Genomic DNA, 20,790 nt, shown 5'->3' on the forward strand with positions numbered 1-20,790 from the left:
TTTTTTTTTTTTTTTTAACTAATACTATCAAGCCAAAGAAAGAGAACAAATAATTGTAGGTTCAAAGACTTTCACAAAGACGAAAGATCTCAGGCAAATATCACGTAACTGTTGGTGAACAAAGGGTATTCTAATCATTCAATCTGGTGTCTATCCATTTATTCACACAGTTATGTTACAGGTAATTGATACTACCACATCCCAGAATATGATTTCAAGAATGTTACTTCACCTCCCCTAAAAGGACAACATATCAAATAAACTTAGAAAAACCACAGAACAACATACTTCTCTCAGCTATTCATGATATGCACCAAAGTATTAAAGCCTTTGAAAACTTACTCTGTAAATCAGCAATAATAACCTATTATGGTCAAATGCATTAGACTAGTAACTCCTTTAACTATGTCTGTTATCTATGAAATAAATCACTCCAAAGAATACATTTGGGAAATCTGTCTCTTTCCAGTCAGATGGCAACAATCAGTGTTTTCTACCTCTAGGAATAAGAGCAAAAGCAAATTTTTCATTGCTGTTACCGTGCTACGAAGTGACAGTCATGAACATTTTGCTATTGTACACTGGAGCAAAAAGTCAATAAGATTTAATATTCATGGGAACTGAGTATAAACTCCTGAGATACATCTTATAACACAGAACTACAAATTCCCTGGTTTATATTTTAACTGGTTCAACAAGAGAATGTCATCCTGAAAATACTTTGCTTATGTCTTTCTACCAACTAAAACATGAGCACAGATTATATTGAAAGTGTTTCTCAAAATACATTCTATACCAGATCAATCCAATAAAGTGCGACATATTAAATGCACTGTATCTTTCTCTATAAATGCAGGGAAAATATGCTTATATAATTTAAGAAAAACTTTTTACCTGATCCCAATGACCACAGTAATAAAAATACTTAAAAAAATACATTTGCATAGACAAATTAAGCACATTAAAGTTAATCCATGTTCACTACCAATTTATTGGACTCTAAATGTAAGAATAACTGTTCCAAGAAAACGTTTAATACCAAATGGAGCACAAGGAATAAAGTTTTCTGGCTGATAAGTAAAATTACTATATTGTAACACCACTAGTGGAATAAAACCAACACACATAACTGGGACATGCAGGGGAGATACAGCCTAGTGTCAAAGTTGTAGCACATTCGTTGACTAGAATGTGGTCGCCTGCCACAAAGTACACAAGCTCATGCACAAGGTCAACACTTTACACGTAGCTGAGACCACGTTTCATGCAGGTAACAACAGCGTGCCAGATCATCGTACCACAGACGTGCCGACGTCCTCCCCCACCCCATGAGCCGCTGCCGGCAGCTGCTGTGGCGTTGGGTTACCCATATCCGTGAAATGCGATGTCCTTGAAGAATCTTGTTCCCTGTGGCTGCAAGTATTCTTATTTTTATAATATTTTAGTGATGCTTTGCTATCAAAATGTTAAGTACAGAACCAGCAATTATGGAAAAGTAAAGTTTTTACAATACTGAACAATTATATACATGTCATCTCGGGTACTTATAATGAACACCACTTACATACCATCAGGACAAATTTATTTCGAAAGCTTAAGTGAAACCAAAAGAATATATCTGGTGACAGTGCTCCACTGAGTAGCAAAAACAAAAAACAAAAAATATTTTCTGATTTCTAAAGTTCTTTTAAAAATTTAGAAAAAGTCATTCTAAGACCTGTTTAAAGTATGGGTTACACAGGTAAGTTCTAAGTAAAAACAAATCTCAAAATAAATAATTCTCTTACATATTAAGTTTGAAGGTTTGATCTGAATAAAAAAAATGAACCAAACCAACATTAGTTGTAATTAACTATATCAGAAAGAAGCACAACCATTAAAACACCTTCCCTCTTTCCTCTGCACCAACAGTGTACTTCAGAGTCTTCCTTTGCCTACTGATACTGTAGATACTATAAGTGAATCACGGTGAAGGTAGACTTGTGCTTTACAGAGACAGAAAAGCATAGAAGCAGAATTCTGCAGCTACAAGTCACCTGGAATGGTTGCTCTGGAATGGTGAGTTCAATGATTCTGGAATGGCCCAGCATGTCTGTAAGTCAGGCCAGGGAGTGAAGAAAAAGGAAATACAGCCAACTCTCAATAACAGTAGGAGGTAGGATGGATAAGAAAATCTGAAGATCTAAAGAAATTTTAATTAATATTTCCAATCTCCTCTCTTAGCAAGCATTTGGCTTGAAATTAAAAAAAAAAAAAACTGTCAGATTAAAAAAAAAAAGGACTTTCATTTTACCTCTGTTCTCTGCCCCCCCTCCAACACTAGAGGAGGTACTGACAAGATACATGTGGTTGCAAAGATGGAAACATTTTGACACCCAGTTTTTCTAATTGAGATATGTAAAACTACCAATCTTATATTTTAGTATATGAGGGCCTATATTTTCATCTTTGCATAAAATGAATGACTTTATAATTTATAATTTCTTTAGTAAGGAATGACTACTTACCATAATCAGTTTCAGCAGTTACATCCAATTTTTCTGACATGTAAATCTACAACTCAATACTTACCGAGTAATGTTTTCCTTAGAATGTAACATTTGCAAGTGATATAATTGAAGATGACAATTTTACTCAACATCAGTATAATTCATGACAGGAGCCAGTGTGCCTTGATAAAGTGGGTATGATAAGACTGGCGCTTGTAACAAGATCACCTTTCCTGTTCTTCATGTATCTAGAGCAAAACACTGAACTATTCTGCCTCAGTTTTTCTTGAGTAATAAACATTCAACTAACCCAAATATCTAATGCAAAATATGTATACCATATAATCAGGTTTTTACATGAATCATTAGCAACAAGTAGTGTCTAAGTCTAATAAGAACCAAGAGTCTGAAACTGCACCGCACTGTATATGAGTGTGGCAGAATCTCACACAGCACGCTTACGCCATGGTGCAAGGTAAAAAAGGGGTCATCCTTGCTGTTGCTACATAGGTAGAATGAAGTGAACTTGGATTTGACCCAAATTCAAATAAAAAAGGCTTATTTTATGAAAAAATTATCAGAGGCATTTTGAATAAAGGGTCAAGTTGCAAAACTTAAATTTATCATATCCATTCATTTGCCTTCTAAATGATGACTGTTAGATTCTAGAAATTAATATTATATTGGTTTTGCATACAGAACTAAACTTTCACTTGTTATAAATCACTTAGTTTTCATTAAAAGTATCATTCTTCTATTCACTGGTTAAAGGAGAAAAGAAATGCCTTAAATATATATATCTAGTTCACCACAAGTCCAATTCTAAAAAATATTTTGTACTATTTCAACTAATATCTTTGCAAGAAGATTAAAAGTTGACCAGTTAATTTTTCCACAGGACAAACTACCAAGAATCCATTTTATATAAGCAGTTTCTGAGTCAACATGGAATTAAGATTATTAAAAGCAATAATTAAGGACATTTTGACGTGCTGTTCAGATCATCTCTGTCAAAAGTGTCATCCTTATTAAGTAGAAACAATGCAACAGGAAGGAAATACTGCAGAGAAAATTTGATGAGCATATCTTGTGCTCGCCATATAGTGGAATGCGTGTATCTCAATTAAGTATACACATCCCAGAACTGGCATACATACAAAGTGAGCGAGTAAAGGGTCACACTGCCACATGGTGTCATGTGCCAGAACTTCAAATCCTGGGCTTCACAGTGATTGAAAAGGCATGTTCAGTGACCTGTTATTACTTACAAGTTTATAAATTAGAAAGGTGCAGTAGAGAGTAATAAAGTCTGAGAGTAATAAACTGTTACAAAAACTCAAGTTCTTCACTTACCTCATCTGGATTAGCATTAAAGGTGAGACTGCCTTCATCCAGCTGCATATACAATTTTCTAAAAGAAAATCCTAGAGGTGGGTTCTTATCGTATATGGAACAGTGACCCCAAGTGGATTTACACAAGCTGTAAAAGAGAAAAAAAAAAAAAATCAGACAAAAAAATTTACTATATTTAACTTCCCAAATAAAACATGCATATGTTATAAAAAAGTAAAATGACATGATATAATAAAATAGGATCTTACAGCTCTAAAATATTTTTTTTTTAAATTCTGTACTTTTTTTTTATTAGCTAGAGCATGACAGGCCATTCTGCAACTTAGCAATTTTGATAGCCCTTAAAAAATGTGAGTTACATAGATGAATAGTATTTGTGCATGCTACATGAAGTTAAATATAAGGTATTTATAATAATAGTAACATTTACCAATTGCTTATAAATATGACACTAATTAAAACATTTAGTAGGATTAACCTGCTTAGTCTTTACAATTCAAGAAATTAAAAATTAAGAAATACAAATTAAGAAATATAGACATGACAAATAACGAGTTGCTCAAAGTTACACAGCTAATTTATGGAGATGGGATTTAAACCCCAGGAGTCTTACTTCAGAGTTTGCAAGTTGAACTAAGAAGTGAATAAGGATCTACTAATTAACCTTAGAGTGCAAATGTGAAATAAAACTGAATAGGGTTAGCAGAGATTGCTGGGCCTTCTGTGTGTTTTTTTTGCAATAATGCATATTTAAGGAAAATAAACACAAAAATTGTTATACCTTCATTAACTTCAACATATGCATCAAAAGCTGTGATATGAAGTGCAGCTATTTAAAAAAAAATAATAGTTTATTTTTACATCATTTTGAGCCTTTTTCCATCTCAGTTGTAATCCCCGTGGGCTTCCCATCACCAAATCATCCATGTGCCATCACCATAGTACAGTGCACTTCCCTGCCCCCACTGTTTTTGATCCCAATCCCCATTCTACCCCCGAAAAATGTCTCTGGTATATAGTTGTTCATTATTATTATTTTCTTGCCTGGTCCTTTATACTCCTGCTATAAGTGAAACCATCCAGTATTTTTCCTTTTCTTTCTGGCTTATTTCACTAAGCATGATCCCTTCCAGCTCCACCCATGTTGTTGCAAAAGGCATGCATTTATCTTTTTGAGTGCTGAGTAATATTCCATCATGTATATGTACCACAGCTTTTGATTCACAGTCATCCACTTTTAAGCACCTGGGCTGTTTCCATGTCTTTCCAGTGGTAAATAAATCAGCAATAAATATGAGGGTACAGGTATCTTTTTGAATCAGTTTTTGTGTCTTTTGGGTAGGTATCTAGGAGTGGGATTGCTGGGTCATATGGAAGCTCCATGTTCAGCAGTTTGAGAAATCTCCAAACAGTTTTCTATAGTGGTTGTACTAGTTTGCATTCCCACCAGCAGAAAGCACAGCTATTTTTAAGATCTGTTTCAAAACACTGGTTTTTCATTCTCACAGTGATACAGGATTGTTTAAAAATTCTGCAAAATCTAAAATGCTGTCAGTTCATTATGTCAAACATGCCATTTCTATAGATTGGTATAGTTGTTTTGAACTCTACCAACATATTAGCTAGATATTACTTGAAAGCTAAAGTTCTAGCTTATTAAAACACCTAGAAATTCAGCCTATATATTAGAGATTATTAAATATAAATGCATGAGAATACTGAAACTATATTTTGATATTCTTTTAACAGCATGTCTCAAAATGACCTGATTTTTATGTGTTCAAAAACATTAAAAGTTTCATTTTCTGACAATCATTATTAATTTTGCTTCAAACTTCTTCTTACACATACACAATGTATAGAAAAACAAGAAAAATTGCTTTCTCAGCCTACAACATAAACAATTTTTTTTAAAAAAAGATTTATTTATTTGTGCATACAGAACTGGGGTATAGGCCAGAGGCTCAGGCTTCACCAGAGACAAAGTGGGGAGCAGAACAGGCAGATCGACAAAGTACACTGCTGAGGGGAGCAGCGGGTGTGTCAGGAAAGGTCTGCCTCGCCATGTGGTCGCCTCCGGGGCAGGCGGGAATGGAACTCATGTGGAAGTGGCTTTAGCTTCTCAGTGCTGTGCTTTAACGCGCTGTGCCACCGGGGAGGGCCAACATAAACAATTTTAAGGATAGGGGAAAATACCTAATTTAATGTGAGACTATCTTAATAGTTAATTTATATCCTTGCATTATTTTTATCAATCAAATAAAACAAACTGACCCTGAAACATCAAGCTTAATACCTGGTTTAGAAAATTTATCAATATTTTAGCAGCCTCTTTAGCATTTAACTTTTCTTTTTTAAGCTATGTGAAAGTAAAAAAGCCTCTCTATATTAATAATCAATATATCCAAAGTTAAATCCAGGAGTCATAAAAATAGGTATAATTACATGATAAACAATAAAGGAAGCATTTCTTTCAGAAATGAATAATCTAGATTTAAACCTCAAGTGAAGATTACATTCTGATTGGGTTCCAATAAGCATAGAAGTAAACTTTTCTAAGTTCAAATATAGAAATACAAATGAAGTTTTCTGGAAATACTAACATGCAGATAAACAATTATCATGAAGAATGAATCAGTTTTAAAATAGTTTCACTTCTCTGATATTAAAAAAAAGCTAAGATATATAAATAAGTAAATGCAGAAATATACTCAATTTGTAACCAATGAAAACAATATGATTTGAGAATATTTACTGATTTTTTTTAAAGATTTATTTATTTATTCATATAGAACTGGGGTACAGGCCAGAGATGCGGAGGGTGAGAGGCTTCACCAGAGACAGAGTGGGGTGCAGAACAGGCAGACAGACAAAGTACACTGCTGAGGGGAGCAGCGGGCGGGTCAGGAGAGGTCTGCCACTACATGTGGATGTCCCTTGGGGCAGGCGGGGATCGAACTCATGCGGAAGTGGCTTAAGCTTCCCAGTGCAGTGCTTTAACCTGCTGAGCCACCAGGGAGGGCCCGAATATTTACTGATTTTTAAAAATTCCCATTTCAAATGGGAAGCATAAACCACACCAGGGATGTTGACACTTTACAGCTAGAATAAAAAATTTTCACTTCATAACTTGTATTTTTAGAATAAACTAACAATTTGTAATTTATAATAAACTCTCTGTGTGTGTGTGTGTGTGTGTGTGTGTGTATGTAGAAGAACAGGGGTGTAGGCCAAAGGTGAAAGGGGCGTGGGGAAGAGAGGATTCACCACAGACAGAGTGGGGAGCAAGTAGGTGGATCTATACACTGCTGAGGGGAGCCATGGGCAAGACAGGAGAGGTCGGCAGCGCTATATATAGGTTAGCTCCCTGGTGGGGATCGAACTCTGGCCATAGAGGTGTTAACATTGAGACTTAACCTCTATGCCACCAGGGAGGCCCTAAACACATCTTGATTGGCAAACTCTCCTGTAATGGTGATGCCATTTCTGTTACATTGTCCTTTTCCTAACATCAAATTTGACTGTGGTAACTATATTTTTCCAGGTTTTTACACCAAGCAATTCAAAGTATAAGGCCAACTTAAAAAGAAACACTTCAAAGTACATATAATGCTATTACAAAAAGACTAGTTAAGCGTGATTATGCCAAGAGATACCTGAACCATGCTGGCACGCTGAACTTACCCTTGCCAGAGAAGTTCATCATTTGCGAGGTCCTGCCAAACACACGAGGCTAAGCAGAGATCCGTTGCATTCAGGTAGGACAAGATGGTAAAGCTTAGCTCGGGAGGCAACATTTCTAAGTTAATGAATCCTTCCTGCTCTTTCGACTTTCTTGCCTTTAGAAGATGGTATATATCAATGCCTCCTTGGACTTGTTTACGATGACTGCTGCTGGACATGTTGCCGGCAGCCATTCTCCTGCTCTGCTCTCTGCTGAGGTAGCCTTGCTCACTGTAGTTTTCTTGCTGTAGCTGCTGGTTTCTGGCCACTCTCCACAGTCCCTGACCCATCTGCAAGCCTGGGAGAAAGCCAAAAAGCAATAAGGTTACATTAATAAAGCAACCCATCTTTCCCTGCGGTACAACAAATCTCTCAAGAAACATTCATTTACCAGAATTAAAATTCCTCCTCGAAGCATATTAAAAGGAGTAGTGTATTATAGAGAATAGTTGGAACATCCTAAGTACAAAACTTGGACAAAATTACAGAATTAGTTTGATCATCAACTTTATTCCAGTGTGCTAGCTACTTTTAAAGTCCACAGGTGACATAATCATTTTTCACATGGTAAAGATTTAAAAGTTACTGATGTCCTAAAGACTCTTACAAATTATAATTATGTGGACTTATGGGCCAGTATTAAATACGGCTCTGATCAGACCACAAGACTTTAGTTAAAAGGCCTCTAGACCCTGGTTTTTATCACAACTCAGGCTAAGCTAAGCTAGACCCTTTTAACCAAACTCCCAGATGCATAACAGCTGTTAAACAGGCTTTTAGTTTAATTCTTGCCAGTCTACACTTATGTTGTAGACTGTAATAAAACGTAACATAGGCCCTGAAGTCTAATTCGGAAACCTTATAAATTAGACACCTACAGCTCCATGATAAATAGCTCAGTAATGACTATTGGTTTTTCTGTTGCTTTAACTAAGAAACATATTTAGAGTAATTTTCCAGTTCTTCTTTATATGCCCTATGTACAGAGGTACTGCGAAAAGGCAGAGAGAGGTGTGCTCTGGTCTCTTCCACCTCCATGAGGCCCTCAAGCAGAACAGGTAGGTCTACATTGGTCTGTTACACACACTGGACTTCTTCATATACAAATATTTAGAAAACAAGTGGCCTAGACATCTATGTGATCTTGATTTTAAATATGTAATTTTTCCTGAGCAAATCAATTCATTGAGAAAATTTATATCAGAGTTGTAAACTAATACAAGTAACTACTTTGATTTACAAAAAAAAAAAAATTCTTGTTTTATAAACCCAGGTTGACTACTAGTGTGTGTGTATTTAAAAGTGGCAAAAAGCTGCTAAAATCATTAAATTATATAACATGACCTAATTTTAAGTAAGATTTTGTTTAATGTGCTATTTACAATAAGGGGTAACAAAAACTAAAGTAAAAAACAAATCACTGTTATCAGAAATGTGAAAATTATCAGAAATAAATTGAAAGCTAAATAAAATTTCAACGAATTAAAGGTTTTGTTTTTTTTTTAATTTAAAAAGGCATGATCCATATGCATTTACTGAGTACCTGGCTGTTGTTTGGATAAAAGTATATAATGGATCATTTTTTTTTTATCAAAACAGTCCAAATAATTTTAAGCAAAGCCTCCTGAAAACAGACTGCTTGGATCCCAGCAGTTTAAGTTAGAAAGGGGAAAGAGTACAAAAAGAAGAGACATATTCATGATCCTTAAATTTATTTTAGCAAAGAAGCCACAGAAGATAAACTTTTCTTCCTATAACACAAAGTAATTGATGACATATTTCTATACTAGTGGTTAAGCTATAATAACTATGTTATTATTGTTTGTCATAGGGCATTAAGAGAAGGAAAAGTTGAGTCCTAAGTGGGGAGAATTTCTTAAAGACACATATCTGAGCAAGGATTAGCTAGCCAAAACATACAAAGAATTCTTAAAATTTAACAGTAAGCAGGGCCCTTCCTGGTGGCGCAGCGGGTAAAAGCACAGCACAAGGAGGCTTGAGCCACTTGCGCATCAGTTCGATTCCCGCCTGCCTGGGAGGAGATCCACATGGCGAGGCAGACCTCTCCTGGCCCACCAGCTGCTCCCCTCAGCAGTGTACTTCATTGATCTGCCTGTTCTGTACCCCACTCTGTCTCTGGTGAACCCTCTCATCCTCCACATCTCTGGCCTGTACCCTAGTTCTGTATGAATAAATAAATCTTAAAAAAAAAATTTAACAGTAAGCAAACAACCCACTTAAAAATATCCAGGGGACCCGAAGAGACATCTCACCAGTAAAGGTGTATGGATGGAAAACAAGAATATGGTACGATGCTGTACATGATGGGTCATCAGAGAATCACAAATTACAAACTACAAAATGACTGAAATCCAAAACTTTGACAACACTAAATGCTGGTGAGGATGTGGGGATGCAAAATGATACTCATGTTGGGAGCTTCTTACTACAAGACAGAACACACTTGTGTCCTGTCATCCAGCATTCATGCTCCCTGGTATTTACCCAGGTAAGTCAAAAACTTAAAAACCGACACACATATTCTATAGTAGCTTTTGTCATAATTATCAGTATTTGTAAATGACCAATATTTTCTACAGTAAGTGAACGGATAAACTGGTATATCCACACAACAGACTTCAGTTCTAAAAGAATGAGCTATAAAGACAGAGGAATTTTTTTTTTTTAAGATTTATTTACTTATTCGTACAGAACTGGAGTACAGGCCAGAGATGCGGAGGGTGAGAGGCTTCACCAGAGACAGAGTGGGGAGCAGAACAGGCAGATCGACCAAGTACATTGCTGAGGGGAGCAGCGGGCGGGTCAGGAGAGGTCTTTGCGGAAGTGGCTTAAGCTTCTTTGTGCTGTGCTTTAACCTGCTGCGCCACCAGGAGGGCTGAGAAACTTTTAACTCATACTACTAAGAGAAAGAAGCCAATCTGGAAAGGCCACATAATGTGTGACTCCAACCACACAGCATTCTTTCTGTGAAAGGCAAACTTTCAGGGAAAATGTTGCTAGGGAACACACATCAGGGTGGTTTCCCTGGCTCTGGGATCACTTAAATTGAGAGCACTGGTTAATGTGATTCAATAAGCATCCAGAAGCAGAAGGAGGTAATGCCAACAGCTGGTTCTTAAAAAAAGAAAAAGAATCCAAACACTGATGGGGAGGATGGAGGGTTGAATCTCAGGTACATATAATTCAGATGAGGAAAACTACAAGATTATGCCTCATTTAAAAATTTCCCTACGGCTAAATAATAGTGTGCAAGTTGCTGTGTGGACACTTCCTTTTCCCTTGAAAGCAGTTACTAATAGGGTAAGAACCAAGTATGATACATCACTTGAGGAAGATTGGTATCAGAAGCTTATCCTTTGGAATATAGCCAAGGGTCTCCTTAATGTTCCCACTCCCTCCCAATCTTGCCTGGATAAGAGGGAGGTGAAATGTATGTGGAACTGTCGAAAAGGGATAAAGCTCTTAGGACAGGACATCCGCTGCAGACTCCGGGAGTCAGTCATGAGGCCTGAAGCATAGTGCTGTGGACTCGGAAACTAGACATACTTGAGTTTAAATCTGGGCTCTGCAGGATGTTACCTACAGGGCCATGGGGAATTCACATGACTACCCAAAGTTTTATTTTCTTCATATGTACTATGACAATACAATAATGATAATGCCTTTAGCTCAAAAGCCTGCTGTCTTAAATGAGATGACACATATAAAATATATCCCAAAACTAATCAATAAAATGCCTGCTATTAGTTTCTTTTGACAACATCGTATTTTCCTAAAGTGGAAATGATGAGCCTACTGGCAAAACTTGTTAAATGATAGTTCAATTGTCCTGATGTTCTGCCTGCTGAAGAAATTCTTCTATCCATGTTGATGATCACTTTTGTAGAGCTTATACACACAACTCTTCATAAGCTTTAGTTTTTTGATATTTCATCCAGGGTTATTTTTTCCATAAATGCAGCTCATTTATATGCATGTTCTGACGAAACCAACCAAACAAAAAAACTTAAAAAAAGTCTGTGTTACATTTCACAAGAAAGTATCTTGTGATAGCCCTTGCATTATCATTAGCAACCTGTTGACATCTAGTAAAAGAGATACGAAATATGATTCATTTTCAACATGGGTTTTTGCATGGTTTTTAATTCTTGAAAAGAGGCAGTCAGCGCAAACCATTCAAAAATATTTCAAAATACAAGTTCCTTGGATTAATCCTAAAGCTTTACAAAATTTTGATGTTTTCCAACACCAAAACACTATAAAACATATACTTTGTTATTTGGGCAAAAAAATTAAGCTGTATGATGAAATTTCAAATTAAAAAAAATACGTAAGTTTTTATATTTGAAATAACCTGTTTTGGTTTAAATATGAATTTTGTGATGAAAGTATTGCTGATATTTGTTCACTAAAAAATAAGGTAGAGGAAAAAAATCATTATTTCTTGGAAATAACATTTATTCTTCTAAGAGTCTTAAGGCTTGGAATTCCTGGCTATGTTTTCTACTTTTGTGCATAATAGTATGTCCGCAACATTTATTCATGTAACATTTAAGAATACCAAGCAATAAAATTGCTCTTCTACTATACATTGCCATTTATTTAATACTGGCTGTGCCAGGGCTGTTGAAGTCTGTATGGTTTCACATTAATCAATCCTCTCAACCACCCTAACAGGTAGCCATTACTATTCTAATTTTCTATTTAGGGAATGGTGAGCCAGAGAGATAAGAAACTGTGTCATCTCTCACATCTCTCACACTCAGGTCTAGGTGAGTCCAGAGCTTTTTTATTCTTTTTTTTCTCAAAGCTTTTTTTCCTTCACCGCCAAGCCTCAAGCCAGAGCTGTCAGCCCACAGATGGCAAAGGCAGTCTACTATCTGTTTCTGTGTCTTTTAATCTCTCACCCTTCATTACCTTCACTCTTGTTCCCAGATGTAGCTTCTCCCTCAGGCTACTGTTTTTCAGGAAAAGCACATAGGCTTTGACACACACACACACACACACACACACACACACACAGCACACACTGAATGCAACTGTAAAACAGAATCTGATTTGCCTGCAATCTGTGAGCCTCACTTTTCTCATCAGTAAAATAATGGATGATTCTTCTTCCAGGGAACTTGGGTGGATAACATGTAAGAATCTAGCCCCAGGAAGAAATTTATAATGAAGTAGTTCTGCAGTCACCCTTTCTAGTCTCCTTCAAATAAGGATGCTAACTTTGGTTCTTTCACTTCAGAGATTGCCTGATTATTTTGTATTTAATACAAAATAGTTTTTGTATGATTGAGTAGCCATTATCCTGATTCTTAATTCTTTAGGAATTGTGAAATAAGGAGTTACGCCATTTACCTTTGCTAGGAATAAAAAAAAAATAGTAAATATGTAAAGCAAGCTAGAAGTGAACTTTGCTTAGACTGATATACAGCACACAGAAAGAGTTTGGCAAATAAGATCAAGCCATTGATTAGTGATAACAGAAATACTTTTTTTGGCATTTAAGTACTACATCTCTCATCACTACCAATGTGTTTCTAGAAATAAAGACTTCAAGATTTCATGGGACAATCCATCATATCAAAGGTCCTTCTGGTAGTATAAACCTGTCCATTAATGAGAAAACTTTCATAACCCCATCAATTCATAAAGTACTTTATAAATGGAATGTGAATTTCTCAGATCTTTGAAATCCATGTTACAACAGTTGAGACTGGTATTTTAAATATATTTCTTGGTTACAAAGTAATATTTACTCAAACATGTTAATTGAAACAATAATTTTGGAACTCACCTTTGAGAGTTCATCCAGTTTAATTATAGTTTCTGAAAAGAAATAAACACTTAAAAATATGTAAGTACAAGTATTTCTTGCTTTGTATAGTGGCAGGATAACTACCAGTTAATAATAATTATAGGAAAAAAAATTACTGAGGAATGTGTAAAACAAAGCCAATGTTCTAATACACAGAAGCTTCAGTTAACATGGTGTCGTGTAAAGTGAGAATTATGTGTATGTATTAAGATGAGAATTTGATTCCACATATCCACATAATAAGTTACATGAATAAATCCAGTACCAAACACAGAGACTTACATCTGTGAAATTCAGAGTAAGCATTTATTGACTGAATTGATGAATGGTAAATAAGATAAAAATCTGAATTAGACGGATCAGGACCTAAACTTCATACATTAAAAAATTAACTCAAAATGGATCACAAATTTAAATATCAAGCATAGAATTAGAAAATTTTAAAAAATTTACATAGAAATAATTCCTGGGAATCGATGGCTAGGCAAAACATTCTTACACATCAAAATCATGATCTACAAAGGGAGAAATTGAGAAAGTAGAACTCACCATATATAAAACTTTTGTCCTTTGAGGGTCCTCCCTAGTGGCGCAGGCCAGGTAAAGCCACTTCCGCATGAGTTCGATCCCTGCCTGCCCCAGAGGTGACCACATGGTGCAGCAGACCTCTCCTGACCTCTCCTGACCCGCCCTCTGCTCTGCTGCTCCCCTCAGCAGTGTACTTTGTCGATCTGCCTGTTCTGCTCCTCACTCTGCCTCTGGTGAATCCTCTCACCCTCTGGCCTGTACCCCAGTTCGGTACGAATAAATAAATAAATCTTTAAAAAAAAAAAAAAGGAAACTGCATAATTACTTAGAAACCAAAGGACAAACTAGTATGAATTATTTTAAATCAAATAATACATATTTAATACGTGAAAGTATTTTTTAAAAATTAGTTTTGTCTGATGCTCATAAATCTTTATATAACCTTTTAATAACAACAATATTAACAATATCATTATTATACATTGTATTGAATAATTACATTAAATTTATTATGCACTGGGTAATTGGGTAATTATTTAGAAGAGCCTATCTAAAAATACATAAAAATATCTAGGTCTTTTTGGTTTTTCAAAATTAATTTCTAGTTTTATTATGTAGTCATTACAGATTGTGGGATACAAAATGTTTGCTTGAGAGAATGTACAGGTTTTCTTGACATTTATCTGCAGAAAGAACTTAAAGTGTCAAAACATCAAGTACGCTATATACTATGTTATCGTTAGCTTTCTAAACCTCTGTTTCCTATAAATGGGAGAAGCGCTCCTATTTTAAAGAAATTTATGAACTTTAAATAGGATAACATATACAAAAGGATCTTTTTATCGAGAAAGCAGTATGGAGGTCCTGCCTCAATTTCTTTTACTAAATACAAAAATCAGAGATACTCTTATTTTTTTTTCCTGACATGATCTTGGATGTAGTTTTCTCATTTAAAAATATAGTACCGTTTTAGTTTAAATGAACCTGTTATATCATAGGATAACAGAACTCCCACCCAGAGAGCAGTATAAATTACTCATCAATAAACTATAGCCGTTATTAATGTTAACATTGACAAGAAATAGTTTCTATGTACTTTCAGTAGAGGGCTATATATATATATATATATATTTAAGATTTATTTATTTGTGCATACAGAACTGGGGTACAGGCCAGAGACTCAGGGGTGCCAGAGACAGAGTGGGGAGCAGGACAGGCAGATCGACGAAGTACACTGCTGAGGGGAGCAGTGGGCGGGTCAGGAGAGGTCTGCTGCACCATGTGGTCACCTCCGGGGCAGGCGGGAATCGAACTCATGCGGAAGTGGTTTCAGCTTCTTAGTGCAATGCTTTAACCCGCTGCGCCACCAGGGAGGGCTATATTTTTTTAAAGAAAGATATTTTGATTGTGTTTTTTCAAAAAAATTTAATCAGAGTAATTCAACAAAACAATAGAAGTTATTAATGAGCTGTTGGTGTGTCTAATATAAAGCCTACCTGTAAAAATTACCAGACAGCTTTCATCAAAACATCCCAATCTAACAAGTTAAATATCAACTAAAGAAAAAGGAAATTATATGAAAGCATTTTTTTAAAAATTATAATTCTAGGGCATAAAGCATTAAAATGATATGCTGTGGACACAACCATACAATAGTTTATAAACCATTTAGCTGGAGAATACATAGTTGAAGATGAGAAAAAGTGGGAGGATTCTGGAGGTCTTAAGCTTTCAGCTTAATGTGCTTTTTTTGGGAAGCAAATCAATTATGTGTATTTCTGGGCAAACAGTGGTAAATCACTATGTGATGATGGTATATGAGTAATCTCACTTTAATATATCTGTAGAGTGAAATAAGAAATTTCCTATCTCAGATACACAGGTCTAAAATGTGAATTTAAAGAGTAATCTCTAAAATGGTTTGCTAATTCATAAAGACTGAAAGATGAGGCAGTTCACTTGTTTTAATTTTTTAGAAGTTTTCAAATTTTTTTAAGTAAAGAGTAATAACTAGAGTTTTGGCTATTTTAGCTGTAAAAACCTTTAAGTGATTTCATGTAATATTATTCAATGGCATAAGAACAGGGAGAATCTGTGAGAAAATATTTTTGAGACACTTGAAATCAAAGTGACAGCCCAGCATTTATTTCTCTACTTCTAAAGAACAGACCACCAAAGTAGAAGAGACTGAGTGGAAAAAAAGGAAAAAGAACCTGATAACAAATTACACCCCTAAAACTGAGAGGCAACAAACTGTAGAGAAATAAAGTTCGGAAAGTGCACCAGGAGGCCTTTCTGAGGAACAAAAGGAAACGGCTAAGGACTAAGAGTCACAAGCTACATTTAGCACATAAAAAACCAAACGACAAAAAAACCCCACTCATTAAATTTAAAGATCGGGGGCTGCAAGAACAGTTTTTGTTGTTAAAAAGGATACCTTTTGTAGTTATTTTAAATTTAAGATTTACAATATTACTTGGTTTTCTGAAGGGTTTTCCCCTGTTCTTTTGATTTTACAGTGAGTATTACCAAACATCTAAACAAATGTAAAAATGAAGGTATCATTGAAATGTGACCAAAAATTGAGAATTTCAGGCTTATTTTAAAAGAAATATTCTAATTATATGCCTAATTATTTTAATTTTTAAATACATTTCTCATCAGCATTGTCTGGAAGTACCCAGGCTCTTAGTGAAACGCACTGCTTACTCAACCCAGCTGTACTCAGCAGCTGCCAAACCAGCTCGCCCCCACCCACCTCAGCTGGGCACGCCTCACTCCAGGCCCACTAGCCACAACAGCCATTCCTAGGAGATGTGTGGAATTAAAAAACAAAACAAAACAAAACAAAACATCTGCCTATGATCCTCAGGGAACTGCTTTTGTGAAAATAACATAAGGTGTTAAAAATAGGTAAGAAATGCTGAGGACAATCCAAAATTGGAGATAAAATAGAAGAAAACATCTAATAATGAAGACATTGATGCAAGAGCCTCCTTTAACTAGTTGGGAGGATAGTGAGTCCTCATTTAACATCATGGCTAGTTCTTGGAAACAGTGATTTTATGTTAAATAGCTCACCAATTTTACCACAGGCTAATTGATTTAAACAAAAATTACATTTCCATGGAACATTTCTGGTCACATAAACATCACCAAGCTATTAACTAGAGGCCCCAAATAATTCTAATAGTCAACAATAATCTGTATTCATTCATCCATTCTCCAACTCGTTGTTCCAGTTCAGCATCATGAGTGGCTAAAGCTTGTCCCTGAAACTCAGGCAGAGGGTGGGGACCGTCCCTGATGGGTCAGCAGTCTAGTGCAGAGCACACACTAGGACAACTGCCACGGCAGTGAAACTAATATGGGGAGGAAGTGGAGACTTAGTGAGACACCCCAGACATGGAGTGACTGTGTGCACCCACAGTCAGCAGTCCCATCCAAGAACAGCTATTTTTTCCTCAGCAACATTATAATGAAATGATGTTGAGTGAAATGATATTAGTCAACGTTATGGGGCAAGTCACTTAAATTTCAAATGTTCAGTTTCCTCACCTGGCAAACAAGCATTTAGAACCTGATGATCCCTAAGTTCTCTTTTAACTATAAAATTCGTTGATTAAATAGAATAAAACAAAAATGAGGAAGAATCCTAATTAGTAAGTAAATAAAATGAAGAGACTGTGGTGGATGTGTGTGTGTGGATATGTTGCACCTAAACTCCTGCTTCTCTTTCCCCCCTAATCCAAGTAGTGAGAGACAGGATCTCCCAGAATGAATCGCTACATCTCACTCAAGTAGTTTATGAAATTCTATGCTATCTATTCTGAAGAAAGATTTGGAGAGGAAGACTTAGGACACTTGAAAATAAAAATTCCATTCGTTAAAACAAACACTGAATAATTTATTTGACTGCTTATCACATTCTGTAAGCCTGCTGCCTAAGCACAAGAAATATCTCCTTTTAACTAAACATTTGCCCCAAATATGATGCAAACTTATTTAATTTGGGACACTTACGCTTTTTTACTGCAGAATTTATGACAATGTACTTGCCAGGAAAAAACAGAGGATACACATTCCTAAAAGATTATCTCACTAAAATTGTTTAAAAATAACTCAACAAAAAAAGTGAAATACGTTAAAATCTTCACTGTTAATGTGTTAAACGGCCAGTTAAGGGCTTAGCCTCCACCTCCAAGTATGAATCCAGATATAGAGGGGAAAAAAGAGTTGTTTCATAGCAGTTGGCTAAATATGAGCAATAAAACCATAAATCTGAAAGACTCATTTCAATGCAATATGACCAAAGAAGAGATAATCTCTTGGTAATCCAATTGTCTTTTATATTATGAAATAAAGAAAATGACTTTTAAAAATATCTATTGTGAAGCATACAAAATATTCCCTTATTAAACTTATCATAGAGTATAAATCAGAAATCAGGTTTTGGATTATCTGGGAGGTTATTACCATAAAATAGTCCATCAATGAAAGTATTTCAACTGTGATCTTTTCTCAAGCACCCATATAAATAAAATGTTGCAGCAATCTAAAGGCTTGAAATTACTTTATTTAATTGGCTGTTACCCATTATAAATTAAGTATGCTAACCAGATAGGGAGATCCAACTCTAAAGTCACATTTATCATTTGAGAATTGACACATTCAGGCTAGTGCCTTTAAGCACCTAATAAACCTGAATAACATTTCATTAGTAAAGGTTGTATAGCATCTTTCCATCTTGGAAGATGCCATGGGTTACAGCCAAACAGTATTAGAACAAACCCTAAGGCCCTATCTTTAATGTCCAGTAAGCTAATATGGCTCTCTGATGGACTATAGGTTATGTTAAAGGCTGGAACCTGACACCTAATAATGCTTAAAACTGACAAAAAAAAAGACACATTTCTATTCTACAACATTCTTCTCCCATCTCTATTTGATCTCATGCCAACACAAATGCTGCTATTAATTTGCATTCTTGCAGTTATGTTTGCTCTAATTTCATTTCCACCAGACAAGTGGTGACAGGTAAGGCATGTACAAATCTCCAGGTGTGATACCCTTTCCTCATGTAGACCCTATACCATATATATATTAACATATCCATAATCTCAGGCAGAGTTTCCCAAGAAACATAATAACAGACCTCCCTTCAGATCATGGCAGGGCGGAGTAAAAAAATAATTTTCCAAAAAAGAATGCTGGTATAAATTGGCTTAATTCTTCACACTCTGTTATTTCCCAATCTGCTGCATTTCTTTTGGACACATTTTTTCCTCATTTATCCCTGTGTAATAACTCCCAAAAAATATCAGTCATGGTTACATGTGCTCAGTGGCCTCTAAGATGACCCCCTAAGATCCTTAAGGCTTGAGACCCAAACTATGTAGTCCTCTTCCTATAGATTTGGGGTTGGATTTATTGATCACTTGGAACAAACAAAACATCACAGTAGTAAGGGATATCACTTCTGAGATATCTTGGTTTCTGTTAGGTTGTTCACTCTAAAAAAGTCAGCTACCACACTGTGGGGTAGGTCTGCTGAGAAGCTCATGTGTTGGAAAACCAGGGCTGCCACAAGCACGTGAGTGCACTTGAAGTAGATCCTCTTCTTCAGTGTAATAACCCTCATATGAGATCAGAGCCTCCAATGATAGCTGGACTACAACCCCAAGAAAAACAGAGGCAAAGAAAGGTACTCTGCTATGCTGTACCCAAACTTCTGGACACAGAAAATATGAAATAATAAATGCTTGCTCTTTTAAGTTGCTAAATCTTAAGGTAATGTGTTACTCAACAACATATAACAAATACAGTATTTCATCAAGCTGTCAATTAGCTATTCGGAAGTTTCCAATACAAACTGAAAAACAAAAAAAAATTCGTCGTTTTGAGATTTGCTCCATTTTGTAAAACATTTTGTGAAACATTTCTCTCAGAAATAGGGATACCAAACTCCAGACAGTCAAAGAAGGAGAGCTGAAATGTATTAAAAAGATTAATTTCACTTTACACGTGAAGATATAAGCAACCAGGTTCCTTGAAAATAAAAATTCATTTAACAACCCGACTCAATTATTAACTTATTTAAACAAATACAAAATCTGAAAAAAAAACTAAAAAAAAAAAATCAAAGATTGAGGGTTGGGATTCACTATGCGATTTTATCCAATCAGTGACATTTAATGGAGTTCCCACCAGGAGAGAAACTAAAATCCTGTTACAGTGAGACAAGACACAACAGATCAAGAGTTTGCCAGTCTTATAACCAAAGTTGGACGTTAAATCAACTGGCGATTCACCGTGACCTTAACTGTTTGCATTTTTATTATTGGAAAGTATGGAAAGAACCGAAATCCATGCCTATGCACCAAAATGACATTGGAACCAAGAGCAACACTCGGCCAATAGAGAGTAATCCCTGCCTTTTCTGAGCTTGATTTCTGAAGGCAGCCAGGTGATACTGGGGTTCCAAGCTTACCTATACCCTAATGGCCTGGAAACACCAGGAACACACCTACTCCCGCCTCCAGACACCGCCTTCCTACAATGAGCCTTCACCGCTTTCACTCAAGATGCTGCGCGCTGCCATTGGTCCCCAAGTCTTGCTGGTTGGCAAGTTTCTGCCAACTGGCGAGCACAGTTTATCTTTATTTCCGAAGGGAGACGTGGGGAGCGGGGTACAGGGAAAAGAGGCAAAAGCTCTGAAGTAGCTAGGCGGACGCTGGTACCTGAGCGACCTGCGATCCCCACCGCCGCCGCGACGATTCGGCCTCTGGGTGGGGGCTCTCAGCCGACAGGACAGCGGTTCAGCCGGGAACTGGAGCCCAGGCCATGGAGAAGCCGGTT

General features: G+C 36.1%; 1 protein-coding gene across 2 annotated transcripts in view; it reads right to left on the minus strand.

The window, feature by feature from the left end:
* Positions 1–20,723, minus strand: part of FBXO8 (F-box protein 8) — a 32,159-nt gene extending 11,436 nt beyond the window's left edge. Inside the window, exons 1-3 of one of the 2 annotated variants that reach the window (XM_004682400.2) lie at positions 20,673–20,723; positions 7,527–7,863; positions 3,843–3,969 (exon numbers count right to left, since the gene is read on the minus strand). In XM_004682400.2, the coding sequence (XP_004682457.1) occupies positions 3,843–3,969; positions 7,527–7,855 (456 nt within the window). In that variant the 5' untranslated portion in view covers positions 7,856–7,863; positions 20,673–20,723. Of the gene's footprint in view, positions 1–3,842; positions 3,970–7,526; positions 7,864–13,383; positions 13,416–20,672 lie in introns of those variants that run through there. The other variant, XM_012725024.1, reaches the window with a different exon arrangement.
* Between the last annotated feature and the right edge of the window lie 67 nt (positions 20,724–20,790).

Source organism: Condylura cristata, unplaced genomic scaffold (genome assembly GCF_000260355.1).
Source record: "Condylura cristata isolate star-nosed mole 26May11 unplaced genomic scaffold, ConCri1.0 scaffold00014, whole genome shotgun sequence".
Classification (NCBI taxonomy): domain Eukaryota; kingdom Metazoa; phylum Chordata; class Mammalia; order Eulipotyphla; family Talpidae; genus Condylura; species Condylura cristata.